The following is a 21,236-nucleotide window of genomic DNA, read 5'->3' as shown; positions in this document are numbered from 1 at the left end:
CATTTTTCTCTATTTTTAGATTGACTTGGGAACAAAGTAAGCGATTTAAAGCTCACTAGTTCATTAAGCACAATATAAATAAACGTCGCGCGAGATCATTTCAGCATCGGTATGCAAACATAAATTGCCCAGGGCAAGGCTATAAAAATTCTACACATGTAACGTATTACATATACAAATAATACAAATATTGGCTTAACAGAACAAAATTAGCTTTTCCAAAATGATTTTATTAAAATTCATTGAAAGCGTTACGTAAGAGCATAATCAGAAATTCGGTCTGATATTACGGCAGCAAACTCAAGCAATATTTGTTCTAGGTTGTGTAAATAGTTTTTGAAGAACATATTCGCGCTAAATTGATCATAAAACACTATTTTCATATTATTTATGGAATATAATTGCGTCAGAGTGGCTTGGATTTATAACGATCAAATTTTAGTGTTCAAAGCATACTCCTTTAATCTGTAATATAATGTTCAAAGTATATTAATAGAGATTTTTTCTCAGTTTGTACAGTTTTATAGATTACGCCACCTCTTCTAAGATATGTTTAAGTGATTATAAATAAAATCATTGGAGTTATAAAAACACTGAATGGGTTTTGGCATTTAATAAATTAATTCGGTAAACTAAACCGTAAGTTTAAATTCGTTCACGCAATTACTTTCAAAATACTATTAATAATCGAAAAAAATAAAGCTATTAGAAAACAAAAATAATTGGTAATTTATTGGTAAATAATTAACAGAGGCTGTATGACATTCATAGGGTAGACCGGGATGTAAAAGTCATCGGAAAAAGGTGCTGCTTCCATTATCTCAAAAAATATTAAATTCTGGCAACGATACTCTTCGAAAGTAGAGAAAAAATGACGCGTAACAAGCCATTCCCTCAAATCTTACCTCTCTTAAGCTAGCAAGACCAAATTAGCAAAATCGATCCGGACCTGTTGTATTATTTAGTACTTATTTTGCACTAATTTGCACAACAAAAAAAAAATTTGTACTACGTGCCGTTTAAAAGAAACACGTGGCGCTGCTAGCTTTAATATTAAGCTAGCAAGACCACTTTTTGTTTTTGAAGAAAATAAATAAAATTTAACGGAAACTGATTAATTGCACTAATTTGCACCACCAAAATTAAATCAAAAAAATCGAAAATAGCTACTAAAATCAATACCCCATTACGCCCGGTCCGCCCTAATATGATACTTCCATATTAGAGCGTTTTCAACGTACAAGTTCAAAGTATAGAAAAAAAAAATTAAACCAGCAGAATCAAATGATACTAATACAATAAAAACATTATGATATTTAGTATTTAAATAGAGAATTTCAGATTTTGCACCACTGCCCTTCCCTCATTAATCAACCCCAAATTGTATTTACTTCCATATTGGAGCGTTTTCAACGTACGAGTTCAAAGTATAGAAAAAAAAAATTGAACGAGCAGAATCAAATGAAACTAATACAATAAAAACATTATAATATCTAGTATTTAAATAGAGATTTTCAGATTTTGCACCACTGCCCTTCCCTCATTAATCAACCCCAAATTGTATTTACTTCCATATTGGAGCGTTTTCAACGTACGAGTTCAAAGTATAGAAAAAAAAAATTGAACGAGCAGAATCAAATGAAACTAATACAATAAAAACATTATAATATCTAGTATTTAAATAGAGAATTTCAGATTTTGCACCACTGCCCTTCCCTCATTAATCAACCCCAAATTGTATTTACTTCCATATTGGAGCGTTTTCAACGTACGAGTTCAAAGTATAGAAAAAAAAATTGAACGAGCAGAATCAAATGAAACTAATACAATAAAAACATTATAATATATAGTATTTAAATAGAGAATTTCAGATTTTGCACCACTGCCCTTCCCTCATTAATCAACCCCAAATTGTATTTACTTCCATATTGGAGCGTTTTCAACCTACAACTTCAAAGTAAAGAAAAAAAAAATTGAACCAGCAGAATCAAATGAAACTAATACAATAAAAACATTATAATATATAGTATTTAAATAGAGAATTTCAGATTTTGCACCACTGCCCTTCCCTCATTAATCAACCCCAAATTGTATTTACTTCCATATTGGAGCGTTTTCAACGTACGAGTTCAAAGTATAGAAAAAAAAAATTGAACGAGCAGAATCAAATGAAACTAATACAATAAAAACATTATAATATCTAGTATTTAAATAGAGATTTTCAGATTTTGCACCACTGCCCTTCCCTCATTAATCAACCCCAAATTGTATTTACTTCCATATTGGAGCGTTTTCAACGTACGAGTTCAAAGTATAGAAAAAACTAGTGGGGTGGGTGGCATCGTGCCTTAAGGCAAATTGCTGGAACTTCCCGTACCGTAACGAAACGTTCGAGGAATATTGAATGTTTTCAAATAGATTATTATAAATATTGTATTATTGTCTAATGATAAATTGAACAGAAATAACTACCAAAGCATACTGATAAAATGTTTTGTTTATTATGTTTAAAAATCCATGTTTAGATTATGATTTTTAATTTTGTTGTTCAACACAATAATTAAACCGCTTTGCTTTAATTGAGTTATTTAGCTATTATTCTATAAAACTTTTTAGAAATTAAAAATAATGGTTGATTTTCCCTTGTCTTTTCTTTACACCACCTATGGGATAAAAAGGACCAGGTGACAAATTTTTGAAAAATAGGAAAACAAACCTATTTCTACAATAATGAATTAAGCTGGCAGTTTTACTGAATATATAGTCATGTAATTATTTGTTTGATATATGGTATTTGTTGTGATGTAATTGGTTTTCACAAGATAGTTGAAAACAATAAAATTTATTTCGTTCTGAAAACTGAGTTCAATTTTTGAGAAAACTTTGTATAATTATCTAACATTATAACTACTTGCTTAATATGATATATATGGTGAAAAATGATTAATTATACATTACTGATTAATTATAATCACCACATGTAGGGGTAATATGGACCAAATGACGTCTTTGCGCAAAATGACACGCATGCTTCATTTTAAAATTTGCTAATATTATAGTGATGTCTCCGAAACTATATAACGCGCTTGTCACAGTCTTGTCCCAGTAATTAATTTTAACGTGCAACGCGCCTTCAAAAATGACTTCGAGGGTGAGTTTCCCCTATTTTCTGATGACTTATCTATTGTTATTTGTAAATATTCATATTAAAATCAATGAACTTTCTTATCAATCAATGGACATAGTGGCCTACTTTTACTAACACTACAGCCTAGTTCATTCGAGGCCAAAGGACAAATAAAACTGAAACCTGTCTAAAAACCTGCTAAAAATATGCCAGTTAAACGAAGAGACTTACATTTTTACAAAGACATTCTTGCCGTAAGATGAGTAAAAACGATTGAGATTCATAATGATATCAATAAATTCATCTTATTTGTCTGTATTTTCTTTCTCTACAAACGTGCATTTTTTTAAACATAAACTTCACATATACTTTCATTGAATAGAAATAGATAGCAGATAGAGAAGTAAGAACAGACTACTGCACGAAGAACATAGCTTTTCCTTACAAACAAAACGAAACAAAAATCTAACAATAAGCTTTGGAATTTTTATTTACAATTTTTAAAGAATTTGAATATTTTTTAAAAATGTTACGAAAACACGTTTATGTAAACGGTGAATACTGCAATATATATAATAATAAGCATTGTATCCCGCAATGTGATCAAATTAATAACAGCATGAAATTTTAATAAAAGTTTTAATTTTCAGATTTATCTATATAAGGTGATAGAATAATTGTAGTTTTGAATGTATATACACATACTCTGTAGACATTCACCTATATTTATCAGCAGCCGAAAATAAAATCGTCAAAAATTGTTTTATGAATATTTAGAATTTTTACTGATAATTTGGAAAAAACTTGCATCTTATTGTAAAACTGAGGTATTTAAAAATAAAAAATAATAATACAAGTGATCGTATGTACTATATGCTAATAATGCTGATTGAACTCTTAGAAGTACTAAACACTAGTATTCAACAAACTTAGGACCAAAGATTCATAAAATTAATTTAAATGATGACCAATAGATCTTATTTATAAATTGATAAACCTAATATTTATTTTAAGATTGGTTGTTCTAGCTTTATGATACCTTCAGCACAATTTGGCATCATATATAAATTATCGTTAAGGTTCAATTAAAAAGTTTGAATAGAATAAAAAGCCCAAAGATAATTAGAGTTTAAAAGAGTTTAAATCTATAATTCTGAAACTATATTTTACATACTTTCGAAATATTACTACGTATTTGATACTGCATATGAATAAAGTATATGCGAAGATATTTCATCAATTAAAATGAATATCATAAATTCGCATAAATAAATTTCACATTGTGTTCAATATATTCATGTATAATAGACGGAAACAGGTTTCGAATTAGCATGTGGAGATTATAATACAAAAATAATTTAATGGACGTGTTTAGGCGCTCATAATTTACGTTTAAAGTGTCGGAACCACAACCCAGCTGAAGATAATATATTCCGCTTTGCGTAAAATGACTAACATGATCGTCATTTAATTATGATATCCAGCTCAGCATGATGTTTAATGAAGACGTGTTCGCATACAATTTGGCCAGAAGGCAAACATGACATTCACCAAGAAAGAAAAACTAATTTCAGAAAGTCGATCATCACTACATCGATGATACATTTGAATCAATAATAGAACCAAAAAATAATTATTTCCTGGAACTGGATATTTTTTTATCATTTACATATAATAATGCTGGGTATAAATATTGCAGTAGAGGGTAAAGTTGAATGAACTAAGAAATCTGCTTCAATATTAAGGCATTGACTTGATTCACACATTTATCTTAATTATTTTCTGCATTAGTGTAAAATCATCACTACTCTAAATTGTAATTGATTGATTAATGATGATAATGATTCTGCGAAAACTAAATTATATATGAGTATCGTGTTTGCCCAAATGCAAACAAACATAGGTATGTAATATGAAACTCTAAATTAATGTATTTTTCATGACACACACAAATATATATAGTACATATATATTTGTGTGTATAGTATTTATAATTTTCGTGTACCAAATACCAAAATTTACTTTTACCAAATACCAAATTTTATATTCGTATTCAATAGGTCTGAGAATCGGTAACTATCTAGTTTTTAATTTTTCGAAAATGTGGCATTAAAAAATACATACAACCTAATTTTTTTACTTTTTATCACCAACCCCTATTTTTTATAGCCTTTTTAACAATTCACTCATTTTTTATCCGAGTTCAGTCCTCGAATATTTTTGACAAAATTTTAGTTTTAGTAGAAAAACTTTAATATTACTTTAAAATACAATTTATTATTATTAAAGATTGACCAATTCTAATACTTATTTAATTTTGGGGTCAACTTTTATCGAGGATTGTCCACTGCTAACATTTGTTTTTAAATTCTCTTGCCATTCTTTTTTATTTTAATTTTCTATAATTTGAAATGTAATGTATGTAAAAAAATACATAAAACTCTACTTTGAAAAACTATTTATTAATATCAAAGGTTGTCCACCCCTATTTTTTAAAATTTGGAGTAAATTTGTTTTTAATTTTGATTTAATCTTTATTTGACATAATTTTAGTTAAGAACTTTTAAGTATATGAAAATAATTAAATGTTACTTTAAAAACAATTTATTTTTAGTAAGGGTTGTCCAACCCTAACACATCAATTACACGGTCAATTTTTTATTGTATTTTTATAATGCGGAATTGAAAAATACACGCAATTCTTTTTACTTCAAAAAACTATTTTCATTAAGGGTTGTTCCCTCTTAATTATTAATATATGCACACAACTCTAAATTTTCATTTTCCTTCCACAAATCTCTATTTCATAATAGCCATTTTAGTAATCGAATAAATTTTCACCACGCTTTCACTGAGTGTTATTTACTGAATTTTATTTGATACTTTTCTGATTTTATGACAAGGCATTAGGTTTTCTTAAGAAAAAACAATTTAATTTTATCAAGGATTGTCCGCCCTCCCATTTTCCTATTTAACTCATATTTCCCGATGTGCACAAACAGTACATAGCGATAAATGGTTTGCATAAAGGGCAATTTTTGCAAAGAAATTGAAAGATTGAATACTAAAATCTGGAGGTACAACAGTTTTTGAGTAGGAGCTATAGGTGCCATACAAATCTATGGCAAAGCTGTGAAATTTCACACTATCTCAACTCTTTTCAATCTCAGTCAAATGGGTATGCCATTTAAATAAAAAAATAAAAATGTAATTTAAAAATGAATAAAAAGCGTAATAATAATATATCAAAATTTTGAATGTGCCAATTCATTTAAATATAATCATTTTCAGCAGGGCAACACTTGCAAAGACTATTAAGAAACATTCATATGTGACGTGTTTTGCTGTTGGTAAACTATTCATATATTTGTTGTTAGCTCCATTCCCTCATGCACCACATTTACAATCAATTAGTTATTTTCATACTAAACATTTTACACGGCAAAACAATGTTTGCCGGATCAGCTAGTATAATAAATAAATAAATGCTAGTCTGCCTGCAGGCAAGTCCATGATGTAAAAGCCACCACAAATAAATGATTCCCTTACCCTTCATCCCATATGTATAAATTTATTTATATATATATATATATATATATATATATAATTTTGGTAGTAACCAATTGCTAACTGAATTAATACACACAGCTACAAATGGAAGCTTTAGAACAATTTGGAATATTTTGATATTATTTCACGCGCACCTCAGTTTCAAGATTTTTTTTTATTATAGCTTCTCGAAGAAAAGTTTTGTAGAAAAATCTGCTGTTGTTATTTTCCCATTTCTTGTGGTGTTATAGAATATTCTGAATTGTTTGACAAAAAGGAATTTGAATGCATGAATGTTTTTGACTTATTAGACGTTTCTTCCTACCGATTATAAATGATCCGTCGATCTGTTTCTTTGTAAATTACAGTTAGTTAAAAAAAATCGTGAACTTTTTCACAAAAATTCCTGAACCAGTTTTAAGAATTTTAAATCTGCTTGAAGCACAATATTTGGAAATTATGCAGTTTAATTTTTGGCAAATATTGATTAGGTCATGAGCATTGAAAGAAATCAAACTATCTTAGAAAGTACATTAGTAAAGAATACCATTAATATCGGGTCTCATTTAATTTTTAAATAAGATAATTTTTAAAAAATGAAACCATTCGGATAATATTTAACGCCAATATTAGCGCATAATCACGTATGATGTCATGTCTGTTTATATACTACATTTTTCTGGATTTTTTCATAAATATCGTATTTAGTAAAAATAAGTAATCGTAGTGCTATTAGAAAAAATTGCTATTTTTTCGCATTGAAACTCCATTATAATTTGCAAAATTTAAAACTCATGATCTACGAAAAATACTGGCTTAGAATACGCAAATAGCGTATTCATTTTCAAGTTGCATTAGGTTAATAAACATATACATAATTTTATGAACAATATGAACTAAAAATAGTTTTTGATTGATAAGTAGCATACAATTGTTAAGCAACATTTAAAACGCATTAACAACAATTATTATTTTGAGTTGTAGGCTGACATAATAATCAAATAGAATATATGTTACATACATTCGTGTGATTACCGGCAGTAGGTCAAATTAGTATCTCGACAAAAAACATGTACAAACAAAAATACTAATTCGTTTCTGATTTATTTCGTTGAAACTGATTATATATCAGAACCAATTATCTAAATTACCTACAATTTAAAATAAATTATTTAGTAGATATTAACATTTTCGATAATGCACTAAAAACGTAGTAAATGCATCTGTAAAACATAAACTTCTCCTTCGGGAAGTTAAAAATCAAATTTACATAGATAAAAAAATATTGATCATGATATTTACACAGGGTGTGCCAAAACCTAACGTGAAGCAAAAACGGGGTAATAGTTTTGATCTTAACTGCTCTAAAAAACTAGAAACAAAAATTATCTCACGTTGTTTGCAAATTATGATCTTTTAAGTGCAACCTAGGGCTTTGGTTAAAATATGACCGTTAAAAATTTTTCGGTTTTTGTGGTTAATTTTTATTAGTTTTATTCATTTTAACTATGAAACCGTAAAAGTCAATTACATTTCTAGAACTACTGTAATAAATTTGAATCAATTAAACCATGAAGAAGATAATTGTAAAATCATAACATGCATTAATTGCATTCATTCATTAATTTAACGTGAATCAAACTTTAATAATGTTGCTTATTAATTAAAAAATAAGTTGATAGAAATCTCCAAAAATAGTAAAGCTTTGAAAAATATAACTAACAAATATAGTAAAATAAAGCAAAAATAATCGATAGAAATTATTCAAATAAACAACTGTGACGGAACACTAAAAATTATAAAGTAGAAGTAAATATTTAATGTTCGTGATTTGTCAACTCATATATTTAATGTATAATTGCTTAATGACCGCCTTGTAGCAAATTCCAAATATATGTGATTAAATTGAAATCTTCACTCAACAGCAAATATTATCTGTTTTTTGTTTAACATCTTATATGGAAACGAACATTTTACCAAAGTTTGAAGATCTTGTGTAGTATAGAATATTAAGACAGAGCCATCTCCAATTATTAATTGTCTTTATTCTATACTTGGTAAAAATATTTTCAGTGATATTTATTCTTACGAATAATTTTTTTGAATAATTAAATTAAAATATAGAATTTAGTATCACGAAACTTGACTGAATAACAAGGGTGTGTCAACTTCTTAAGAATAATGTTTAATTCTCTCCATCTCCGCCTAATAGGCTTGTGAAAAAACCAAAACATAATTGTTTCTTAAATTGAAATCTTCACTCAACAGCGAATATTATATATTTTTTGCAAAACATTTTATATGGAACATAATCATTTTAGTAAAGCTTAATGATCATAATGATAATTTAACAGTAGTAATATTCAAGAACAGCCATCTTTAATTATTAATTGTATTAATTAAAATTCGTAAAAAATATTTTCAGTAATATTTACTCTTCTAAATTATTTAAATACAAATAAACTAATTAAATTAAAATATAAAATTTAATATCAAGAAACTTGAATGAATTATAAGGATATGTCAACTTCACAAGTAAAAAATTCAAAATTCATTTGTATCTTCACGTTTAAAATATATTTGTTTCAAAATACATATATTTGTTCACTCAACTGTTAGAATTATCTGTTTTTGGAAATATTTCATATAGGAATATGAACATTTTAGTAATATTATTAGTAAAATAACGTAATATTCAGGAGCAGCCATCTTCAATTATTTATTGTTAATGGATCTTTTCATTATTACTCTTACAAATATTATTTTAGATTAATTATACTAAAATATAGAACCTAAATGCAGGAATCGATTTGAATTGAAGATATTTCAAATTTTCAATTATAAATCTCAGTAAACATTAAATGAATAAATTTATAAACTTATTCATAACAATGACGTCTTATATTTTAATACATACCCCAAAAACTTCTTGGCATTGCACCTCGGCCATGGAAGCCGTCCCATGCAGTTTTAACTTCTGCAAGGCGCCCTGAAGGAGGAACAGAAATAAATAGAAACGTGGACCACCTCGTGTCATCATCCTAGGCAGCAGCGAAATCATTGAAACCGTGTCAGAGAATTTCGTGTAAATAAAGTAACGCACATTCAATGTAATTACGACCTCATTGGACGTATGTACGTTTGAATCTGTTCGTTAAAGTGTTACGCAAACACAACTGACTCGTTTGTCAACAAACTATGTTTTTTAGTCCGTCATCAGCACAAGTTTCTTTTTCCTGACGTTATCGACAGCACTTCAAATGGAACTTTATTACCAAGAGTTTCAAAGCTATCGAAGATTCCGCTTGATTCAGAAAAATGTTCCAGAAAGAAAATATTTATTTTTAGTAATTTATTTTGCACTACTTTTCAAACTGCTTTATATTACCTATAAACCAGGTGTAGAAATAACAATTAGCCAATATATTTAAAGACCATGCGGCTTATTTGAAAGTCCTCGTGCTACTAATTGCAGTTAGCACAATATTGAACTATTTGCTGAAGAGATTATATTCAACGGAAAGAAAGATTAGATAATTTTAGAAAAATTTATAAAATCATCAACTGCATAATTGAAATTTAATAACAAAGTCAGATATAAGTAATTCAAATCAGCTCTATCATAATGCATTACACACATGCATCACAATTCATAAACATTTCGATTATATGCAATATTGAGATAAATGTATAATATTTGGTTTGTAAAATTATTTATAATAATTATCGCAATAATTCAGTATGATTCAATACCCAGGTATGTCAATATTATAAGTTATTCCATTAAGGAGAGTATATATGACAAAGTGATTCTATATTTACTACAAAGTAAGCGAACGCGCATGTCGTGATAATATAAAAAGCAAATTGTACAGAAATATTAATGCTTTTAGTGATTTAAAAATTAGAAAAACAAACGATCAAATGAAAGCTGGCAAACCTTTATGGAAACTAATTTCCACAATTTTACTTGCAGATTAGAATTTCATTAAATTTCATAAATTTAACACGATGTATGATATATGATGTATAATCATCATGATAATCATTGTTTTATAATGCTGTTCCTTGTTATGTTTTTGTGCCATATTGTTTATACGAGCTTAATATCATGTTAAGATTAAGCTATCAACGGGCACTCCTTATACCAAATAAAACAATAGTGGAAATATGATATAAATTTTGCAATATTATAACTTAAAGAATTAATTCATTGTTCATAATATCTAATTTATAAACATTGGCATGAAAATATATAGCTGTGAGGTATTTAATTTACCGTAAATAGAGTATTAAAATTTTAACAAACAAGTAATGGGTACCAATAATTTATTTAGGTAACAAATGTAATATTAATAGGCTTTAATATTGCAACGATATATATTTATTATCGCGGATTTGCACCTTGTCCCGAGTTCAGGTTATTTGTCCCGGACTACAAATTTTTGAAAAGAATAGTTTGAAATTAAATTTTTGCTAATACTTGCTAATAAAATTAAAACTCTTAAATCAAAAAAAGAAAATACGGAATAGAAAATTTCCAAAAATCTAATCTAACTAAATGAAACTATTCTTAATTGCATCCAGTAGGATGCTCGGGTAAAAAGGTTCAAAACCGAATTTTCGAAAAACAGCAAAAAATACATTTCTGTGATAATGGAATGTAATTAGCTGGAAGCTGAACATGGTCAGTTAGTTGTCAGTTTGATCTGTGTTATTAACTTCCCGAAGGAGAAGTTTATGTTTTCATAAAAAAATCCGATTCGCTAATTTTATGTTTTCTCGGCGTTTCAAGCCATTCTGAATCCAATGAGCCCAAATTTGGAAAAAAGTATGTGTGTGTGTGCGTGTATGTGAACAGATTTTTTGCCGTAAATCGACGCTTTCTCAAAAACGGCTGGACCGATTAAAAAAATTTAAAAGCCATTCGATATATCTCGATGAGGGCTATCGTTTGTCAGTTTTGTGAGACGATTTGCCGAACCGTTTCTTTGTAATTTGAAAAAGAGTGTTAAACTTTTTGTCCACATTTAAGCTCATTCTATCAAATCGATTTTAAAAAATCAAAAACTCATCGAAAGATATTATTTGGGAACAATACTGATTAGTTTTAGGTGAAAATCTACCGAGCCATTTTCTTGTAATTAACTGTGGAAAAAAAATTTAAGCCGATTTTTATGAAACTTTCTTTGGCGATGTATATCATGGTCTTATAGAATTTACTGAAATATTACGGCCTTACGACAAGTAGTTTAATTTTAAAAATTCATCAAAGTTTGAGAAAATGAGTAGTTTTATTGACGTTTGTTAAAATTAAAATTAGATGATATTCTTGGTATAACGATAGATTTCTTGGCCCTAATGAACTTTTCAATTATGTGTAATAAATCCTCTCGGAATACTTCTAATCACTCATAAATTAATTTGTTTATTATTGATTAAGTCGATTATTTACACATATCGGGAAGTTCACGTAACTTGCCTCGAGGCTAAATACCAATACCAACTAGTACGTTTTGGTTTTCACAATATAGTTGTTCAAATTCAAATGGAACCTTTTTATCGCGCCCTATCCTTATCTATCCGAAATTGCACACTTGAAAAAAAAATACGCATAGGCAAATAAAATTGTTTTGTTTTTAAAATGTTCATTGTTTGATTTGTTCCATAAAAAGGATTATTCATTTAAGCATTCTTGGGATTTTTATGTCAATCTTTTTTCCCTACAGATTTACATTTGTCCAGCTCAGAACAGGTGTAGAAATAACCATATAACAAAATAATAGTAATAATGATATTAAGGGGCACAACTAGTGTAACCTAAAAAAAAGGTGATTTTTGGGAATTTATATTAAAAAACCTACTTCATCAATCATTTCAAAATTTTAGAAATATATTTATACATGTTTTAAGAATATATAGTAAAATTTTTGAAAAAAAAAATTAAATATTTTTTAAATAAAAATATTTTAAATAAAAAAAAATCTCGATAAACTAGATAATATTGTCTGTAAAATGAACTACGATAAAAAAAATAAATCAAAAATTGACAAAATGGCGGCGTTTTTAAAATAAAAGTCGAATTTTACCCAAAACTTTGGTCGTTTTTCGACTGCCAAATTTAGAATTTTGATCCGATCAAAAAATCGATAGTACATTTTACAGAGAACTATATACAGAACATGTAAAAAAAATTGATGGTGATCGGATCATTCGTTTTTGAGTAATCACTGCAGCAAATTCGGAAAATGCTGTTTCGAGTAAAACGCGTTTAAAGATAAAATGATCGTTGTACTATATACTATATGTATACTTTTGAAATGGCTGTAACTCAAAAACTATTTGAGATATCGATTTGAAATTTTAATATGTTATTTTTAAAAGTGTAATCCACCGAAATGTGAAAAAAAAACAAAAATCGATTTTTTCAAAATTTCACACTAGTTAAGCTCTGGATATTTAACTCAACATAATATAGTAAAAATAAATATTTGAAACTCGTGCTGTAAAGGTATATAAAATTCTTAGCTATTTAATATAACGTTTTTAGAAAAAATATAAAATTATACATTATTAAATAAATAAGTTTTGCACTAAACTCACTATTTAATTATCTAGCCACACATACATTTAAATATATAAGTAGGTATAAAAAGCACTAAACAAACTATATAAAAAATCACAAAACTATTAATCAATACTTTATTTATCTCAACGGAAGATACGCGAACAATCAGAAATCACTGAAGCGATTAGGCAAAAATCGACATGAGCGCGATCGATCACGTTCCGCGTGTTAGCCGGTAAGGCGATTCATTGATTGAGATTTCATTATCGAGTGCCGCGCGCCACGGGCTGGACGTGTAGCCGGCTGCCGCGTATCGGTATCGGTTGGAGTTAGATGCCTGCGGTCAACTCTTCGTTCGCGATCGGACCGCCTCGGTTGTTAAACAACGTTTAACGGCGAAGGAACGACTTCAGGAGTCGCACGGAAACTAAAAATCAGATCGGACATGATAGCATACAGATACGTCCGATGCTTTTGTTGCAGGCTGATGAGTAGTGGGGGCGATTGAAATGTGGTTAATGTAATAAATAACAATTGATTTACAACGGCTTTCTTTTATCGAAAAATTATGTAAATCTTGATGAAAGATTTATTAAACTCCCGAAGGAGGAGTTTGTTGTAGCCCAAAAATCCGATTTGCAAATCTTAGGTTTTCTTGACGTTTTAAGACATTCTGAAACGAATGAGACCCAAATTTGCTAAAAGTATGTGTATGTGTATGTGTGTGTCTATGTGTGTGTCTATGTGTGTGTCTATATGTGTGGGCCGATTTATGACCTTTTGTCGATGTTTTCTCAAAAACAGCTGCGCAATTTTACAAATTTAATTTTTTATTTCGATGTAACTCGATAAGAACTAGCGCTTGGCAGTTTTGCGCCATGAGCAGTCAAGCCATTTCTTTGTTAATAACAACTAGCTGTAAGTGGCCTAAGGCAAATTGCTGGAACTTCCCGTACCGCAATTCAAAATTCGAGTAATTAAATATAATCAATAATAATAATCAATAAAAGTTGATCAATGATTTGAAACTTTTAATAGAATTTCGAACCATATTAAATCATTCTATCTTAAATCATTTATTTTGAAATATCTTGGAAATTCTGAACTTTTTTTCAAAGCAATCGTACTGCTTTAACTGCATAAAGAGGAAATATCAAAGCGCGTAAGCGCCGCGTCGCCGTCTAACGCGTAAACATTGGTACGGAACCCATAGGAATGCAAACAAAATTTATACTTGTTGTTAAAATCTCTATAAAATATCTGATAATTTGATGTGCATATGTCTAATGTTCATTTTTGACCGTCAAATGGCTCATTTTTTTACTTTTTCCTCCATATCTCCAAAATCTTTGGACCTGTTTTTCCAAAAATTTGAACAGTTCTTCACTTAGTCAATGCAAATAAACTGTTTTTTTGAATTATTCAAATCGGACGCTCCGTTCTCTCAAAAACGGAGTTACCGTTTTCGGCACTTTTTGCCCCGTGTCTTTGGAACGGCTAGACCTGTCTTCGCCAAAAACTAATCAGCACATCTCCTTATCAATACGAATCGAATGTTTTTTGAATTATTCAAATCCGTTGACCCGTGTTCTCGAAATCGACGACGAAAATTTATACCTGCACATACATACATACACACACACACACACACACATACCACCACTTTTTCTAATTTTAAGGTTTGCCAAAATATTCAGAAACCTCCGAAACGTAAAGATCTATAAAAATTTTCATTTTCGATTATTTTGCGATTACTATAACTTGCCCTACGGGAAGTTAAAAAAGTGAACATTTTTACGTCCACGTTTTAGCCCTCAATCCTGAATCGATTTTAAAAATTCAAAAACCGTGCTGATCGTGCTGATTAGTTTTTGGTGAAGATCGGCTGGACCGTTTTCTTGTAACTAACAATTAACAATGTTTTTCCACTATTTTTGTTAAAGATTTTTTAACAATAGATATCATGCTCTTATAGAACATACTTCAATATTACTGCTCTACGACAAGTCGTTTTTTTGAGAATTCATCAAAGTTTGAACAAAATGGCCAGAAGTTATTTTTTTGACGTTTATTAAAACTATACGTTTCATCGACGTTTTCTTTAAAAGTGTTGGAGCGATTACAAAAATTTAAAAACCATTCCATGTAATTCGATAAGGACTTTCTCAGTTTTATCCGACGATCGGCTAAACGGTTTCTTCATAATTAGCAGAAAAGTAAACAAATTACGTCCACGTTTTAATCAAGAATTCTGAATCGATTGTAAAAATTCCAAAACTAATCACAAGTTATTAATTGGATCGTGCTGATTAGTTTTGAATATAGATCGGCCGAGGCGTTTTTTTACTAATTAACATATTTATTAAAAATTTAGTAAAGCTTTGATATGGAACATGGCCAATTTGCAAGGTATAAACTATTATAAAACTATATCAAAAGCATTATTCTGCAAATGATATAGAGAGATCAGAATCTGTCTATGAAATAAAAAATAATATTTTTTTCCAAATATTTTTAAAATGCCTATTATATAAAGGGTAGAGAAAGGCTTAAAAATCGCGAATCTGTGGTAAAATGTTACTATTGTTATTATCATTATATCAAAAACAAGCAAATTATAGATATTTTTATACTATTTTACAATGAAATCTTTGTAAAAAAATATTTCCATATAAATTGTATTACACGTGGCCTTAATAAAATAGCAATTATTTTGTAAAATTCCTTAAAAATTAATAAAAAGACGCTGAATCTGTTTGCTTACTGCCTGTCATCCCAACTAGAAGGCAAAAAAAAACTCATAACAAATTTTAATTTAAACATTAAAATTTTAATCTTACTCGACACAGTTCGATAGTTGTTTATTTGATACATGCTATGCGCTGTTAAGTAGTTCATTCAGTTTTTAGACAGTACAATTACTATCTTACACTGTTATGATCTGATTACTGTACTGAAAATGTAATAAGAAGTAATAGTTGAATAAGAATAAAAGTAGAATAGGCGATTTAAGAAATAAATTAAAATATTGTATATATTTTGGTACATATTTTTCATGTTTATATAAAAAATATTTGCTAATAATATATCAATTATTAGCTTTCAGCATTTAAGAAATAGTTAAATAAACCTCCCTTTTAGTACCCTTTTTGAAAATCGTATATTATTTATAAGAAACCCATCACCAATTCACAAATGAAAGAGGAAAAATAAGGATTAAATATTAATTAAAGTACGTATATGACTTTTAATAATACACTCTTCATGAGCACAGCCAAAACGCATTGAAAGTTAAAAGAGGATAATCCAATATTCTCGATTTTGGCAATTTCAATAACTAGTATCTAGATATATAATATAATTACCGAGATGCCATCCACTAATTTACAACAAAATATGTTATGAGTACCTATAATAATCTTACGATAAAATTTGTACTCCATAATAATTTTTATAATGTTTGAGCTCTCTATCGAAGTTATCTAAGCACATCAATTGAGCTATCTTTAAAATTAATTCACATAAATGAATATGGAAACATTCTCACAAACTTCATCTCTAGAATTTCAAAACCAAATGTACTTATTACTTATTCATATTACGCAATGCAAACGAATTCAAAATACAACTGCGTGCTATATTTATTTTTAATAATTTTTGGAAATGCATATCTTAAATATATAAAATATTACTTACTTATTAATGATTTATCTCTAACTATCAAATCGTAAAACTCAATTTCGAGGCTTGAAGTGATTAAAAAAGGTTCTTTAATCTTAACCATAATAATTTATCAAATTTCTAAATGTGCACTTCCCAAACTAAATCAAAACCACAACTGGTTTAATATTATAAATAATAATGAACTATAATTTGTTATTGTTTTATGCAACCACATAATGTATTGTTATGATTGTATAGTCCGATATATAAGTAATTTGATATTTGCGTAATATGAAATCATGATATTGCAGCAGGATGTGATAGGTAGTGTGACAACTGACAATAAAAGTGAGCAAATAAATAATACAATAAAATGCAAACCGATATCAATATATTTTAAATATCAATAATTGTACTTCGTATCAAAATGCGTCTCATGACCTTTTCTTTTCTATAGAAGAAACGAAAAGTACAAAATTCAATAATTTTCCTAAAGTTTTCGCTTATCTTTCATAAATTTACATATTGTATCGCAGTTTCAGAATTCTATAACTTTACAATGTCGATGTGGAAAAGAGCAAATTCGATGAGCAAGTTTTTATGTATTATATACATTTTCTAGGTTTGTATGCTAGTTTGAATATAGCGTAAATCTTCAGAAATATGCCTAACATTAAATTATTACGGAGAACTATTGTACGATAGATATGTTTGATTTATAAAGTAAGAAAATTTAAAATTGCAATCTCTATCTAAACATATTGTAACAATAAGGCGGATTAAAAGTTTAGAGTTTTTGCATCAAGAATATAAATGCAGATATGAGTGGTCATGTAAAAAAATCAATAATTATTATCATAAATAACAAAGTATTAACATCAAATTGCTTGTACGGTATAATATCAGTGAATATAGTTGCCTTTCATCTTTAATATTAACTTGCATCGCCCGAAGTAAGAAATAACTCGAGATTAAACGTTTAAATATTAAAAAATCATAAATTTGCATTGTTGATTGAACTAATTGTTATTCAATAATATTAATTGTCGGCAAAACCAAATTCAAAGAGCTTATATACGCAATTCTCGTTATTCGTTTTGTGATGTTCGCATGGAATGATATCGAGATGAGTTTTGCGAGAAGCTAATTTATTTGATGATATTACACGAAGCATCAAATTTATAAAAATGTATAGATTGATTTTAGAAAATACCGATATTTTGATGTTTATTACTCAATTCGGAGGCTTGTTTTAATGAGAACAAATCATCATCAAATCCAAAATATAGGCGATCAATCAATTGTCTCGAAAACTTCGGTATAAAAAAGTGCGAGAACAATTTAGTAAATAATGAAATAGAACTTTATAAATTTGGAAACTATAAGACATACTTATTTTGTTATTCTCATTCAATTAATCGATTAAATTAGAACTATCTTAAGATAATAAAACAAAAAGCTTCGTCGGTATCTTATTTTAACAGCGATTATTTTATATGAACTTAAACTAACAATTGTCTCTATTCATAGATAATTGCTTATTTATAATCAAGTGTTTAAAACACATAATTATACATTTGACTTACTTAACTTTTTGAAGGATCTTTGATATCGATATTACTCACATATTTAATATAGAGTACAAATGTCCAAGTTGACTTTCAGTAATTAAATTGTGATAACCAAACCAACTACATCAAAACAAATAACATCTATCATACAAACAACTATTTGACTATGTTCTGTAAAACTGAAGCAGAAATATGTATTCTCATTATTTTTCAAAATTTTTACAACTTAGGACAGACAGGAGGCAGAGAGATCCACTATATAATTATTAAATTTAAAAAGGTTTTATAGAGATTTGAAAAGGTTATAAGAGCTACAAGCAAAGCTTTTTAACTTCCCGTGAGGCAAGTTATAGTAATGGGCCAAAAATCTAAAATGAACATTTTTGCATGTCTTTATATGTTAGACGTTTCTGAACATTTTGGCATACCTAAAAAAATGGATGTGTGTGTATGGGTGTATGTGGTATGTAGTTTTCGGGAGCGCCAGTCAGCCGATTTGAATTACTCAAAAACCATTCGATTCCTATTGATAAGGAACCGTGCTGATTAGTTTTTGGCAAAAGTTGGTTCACCCGTTTGGGAGATACTAAGCAAAGAGTGTAGAAAATATAAATCGAGTTTTTGAGAGTACTGAGCATCCGATTTGAATAATTTAAAAACATTCAATTGATAATAATAGGGAGAAGTCGTGATTCGTTTTAAACAAAGACATGTCCAGTTGTTTCGGAGAACTGGAGCTAAATGTGCAAAAAGTTTCAATTTTTGAGAAAACGAAGCATTCGATTAGGATGATTCAAAAAACCATTTTCTAGTATTGACAAAGCAATTGATTTTGGGAAGAGCAAAAAATGATATTTTTTTAATTTTCAAAAAAAATTTTTTTCAAAATATCGAAAATAATTCGGAATTTATTTTAATTTTAGCTAAAAGTCCAGTCACTCATATTCTTGAGATAAATAACTTAAACTTTGCAATTCAGTTAATGTACTTCTTAGAAATATGAGATAAGATCCTTTATTCTAACTCCGCGTGATTAAGTATTGTTTATTTACTTTTCACGAAACCTGTTTAAACTTGATCGTCGTATAAGTTCTTCTATTTTGTCTATAAAATACGACTAATAAAAGTTACAGTATATATTATTATTTGAAAACATTTGATAATCTCGAATATTTCACTATGGAACGGGAAGTTCCAGCAATTTGCCTTAAAGCTCGATACCATACGTCACTAGTTAATTTCGCTGAAAAGCCAAATAAGAATCATGAGTTAAATATGTAATAAATAAAATTCTTTGGATACCACTTTTGTATGAAACTTGTATGAATTTCTTCATCATCAAAGTTGGAATATGTATATATGTACGTAGGTATATAGGAGGATTTTTTGTTCGACCTTGCATATATATATATATATATATATATATATATATATCAACATAAACAATATTTTACTAGAAGCCCGTCAAATCATGTAAATATATTATTATTTCTAAATTCAGAATTTTCGACATTTCAATATATATTCGCATATTGCGAAATTCACATCTGACTTTTGTTGTATTATTGACACGCAAACTGGTATGTATGGATGTGACAACCACAGAATATATGCGATGGTTCCGTATGAATCCTTTTCACTGGATTCGTTTTCAGTTTTCCCATGGAAGGATAGAGAAATATATATTGGCAGTTCTTCTGCTGTGATATCCAGGGCAATATGCGAATGCATAGATGATTTCAAGAGCGTGGACGCAAGACTGTGAGCATAAGTGGAATTGGAAATCAAATAATATGAAATATGTATATGTATAAGTATATATATATATATATATATATATATATAACACTCATTTCGCCATATTTTTGTAAATAATTTTAAAATTTCCAGAAGTTTCTATCATCGCTTATAATTTTTAATAATTACAAAAACCTAAATAATGTAAAGCTATTTTCAAAAACCAATTGTAGCTACATGAAAATTTATGCAATTCATAATTACTTATTGTATAAAAACATCAATAACTTGGCAACATATGGTTTTGTATGTGGACCTGATTTCCATTCGTCATTCGCATGACAAAATATCAAGCCAAATTAATATTCATTTTAACTCAAGCCGAAAGATTATATAATATTATATATATTTAGAAATAAAAATTACCCACCCAAGCCCGCGGCAGATGAATCAATATAATAAAGCGCCCTATAAATATGTTTAAACATAAAAAACATTGTAATTTTAGATTTCTCATGATAATTAGTACAAAAACTATTATTAAGAAGAGAAAATACATTTTTTTAGAATCATTGCATTTAGAGAAAAAAATCCCTTTCAAAATTACAACGTAAGCGTTTGACAATTAAATACATTGAAAATTAAATCTATTTATAACTGTTGTACTTTTATACAGCGAATGAAATTCCATGACTGCTTGTTCGGTTAAGTCTGATTTCTCCTTGTAATACAATACTTTGGTTGAATGCAATTCAGTTCGTTATTCTGATTGTGTCTTCAACTAGATAATATAATATAATAATCTTGCATTTGAAGATCAATTTACATTCATAATTATTTGAAGTAATTTTCTACAACCTTCGGGTATTTTATTTAATTTTTTTCCGTTTTGGAATATTAATAAATAGATGTATTTTTGTAATAAATATAGAATAATCCACTTAAACTAAAAGTACCACTTCAATTTAAAAAGTTCAATACTTCGTTGAAAATTTTTTCAGAAGACTCCTATGAAAGTAAA

The 21,236-nt window shown here is 28.3% G+C and overlaps 1 protein-coding gene across 1 annotated transcript in view; it reads right to left on the bottom strand.

Annotated features, from left to right (window-relative positions):
- LOC113387880 (collagen alpha-2(IX) chain-like) overlaps positions 1 to 9,660 on the bottom strand; it is a 139,452-nt gene extending 129,792 nt beyond the window's left edge. The window contains exon 1 of the mRNA XM_026625268.1: positions 9,594 to 9,660. Coding sequence (XP_026481053.1) covers positions 9,594 to 9,626 — 33 coding nt within the window. The 5' untranslated portion in view covers positions 9,627 to 9,660. The remainder of the gene's footprint in view (positions 1 to 9,593) is intronic.
- Between the last annotated feature and the right edge of the window lie 11,576 nt (positions 9,661 to 21,236).

The sequence above is a fragment of the Ctenocephalides felis genome, unplaced genomic scaffold (genome assembly GCF_003426905.1).
Source record: "Ctenocephalides felis isolate EL2017-DRISC unplaced genomic scaffold, ASM342690v1 CF-g0.4_SCAFFOLD_03572, whole genome shotgun sequence".
NCBI lineage: Eukaryota > Metazoa > Arthropoda > Insecta > Siphonaptera > Pulicidae > Ctenocephalides > Ctenocephalides felis.
Note: the sequence above shows the minus strand (reverse complement) of the source record. Positions and strands in the feature narration are given on the sequence as shown.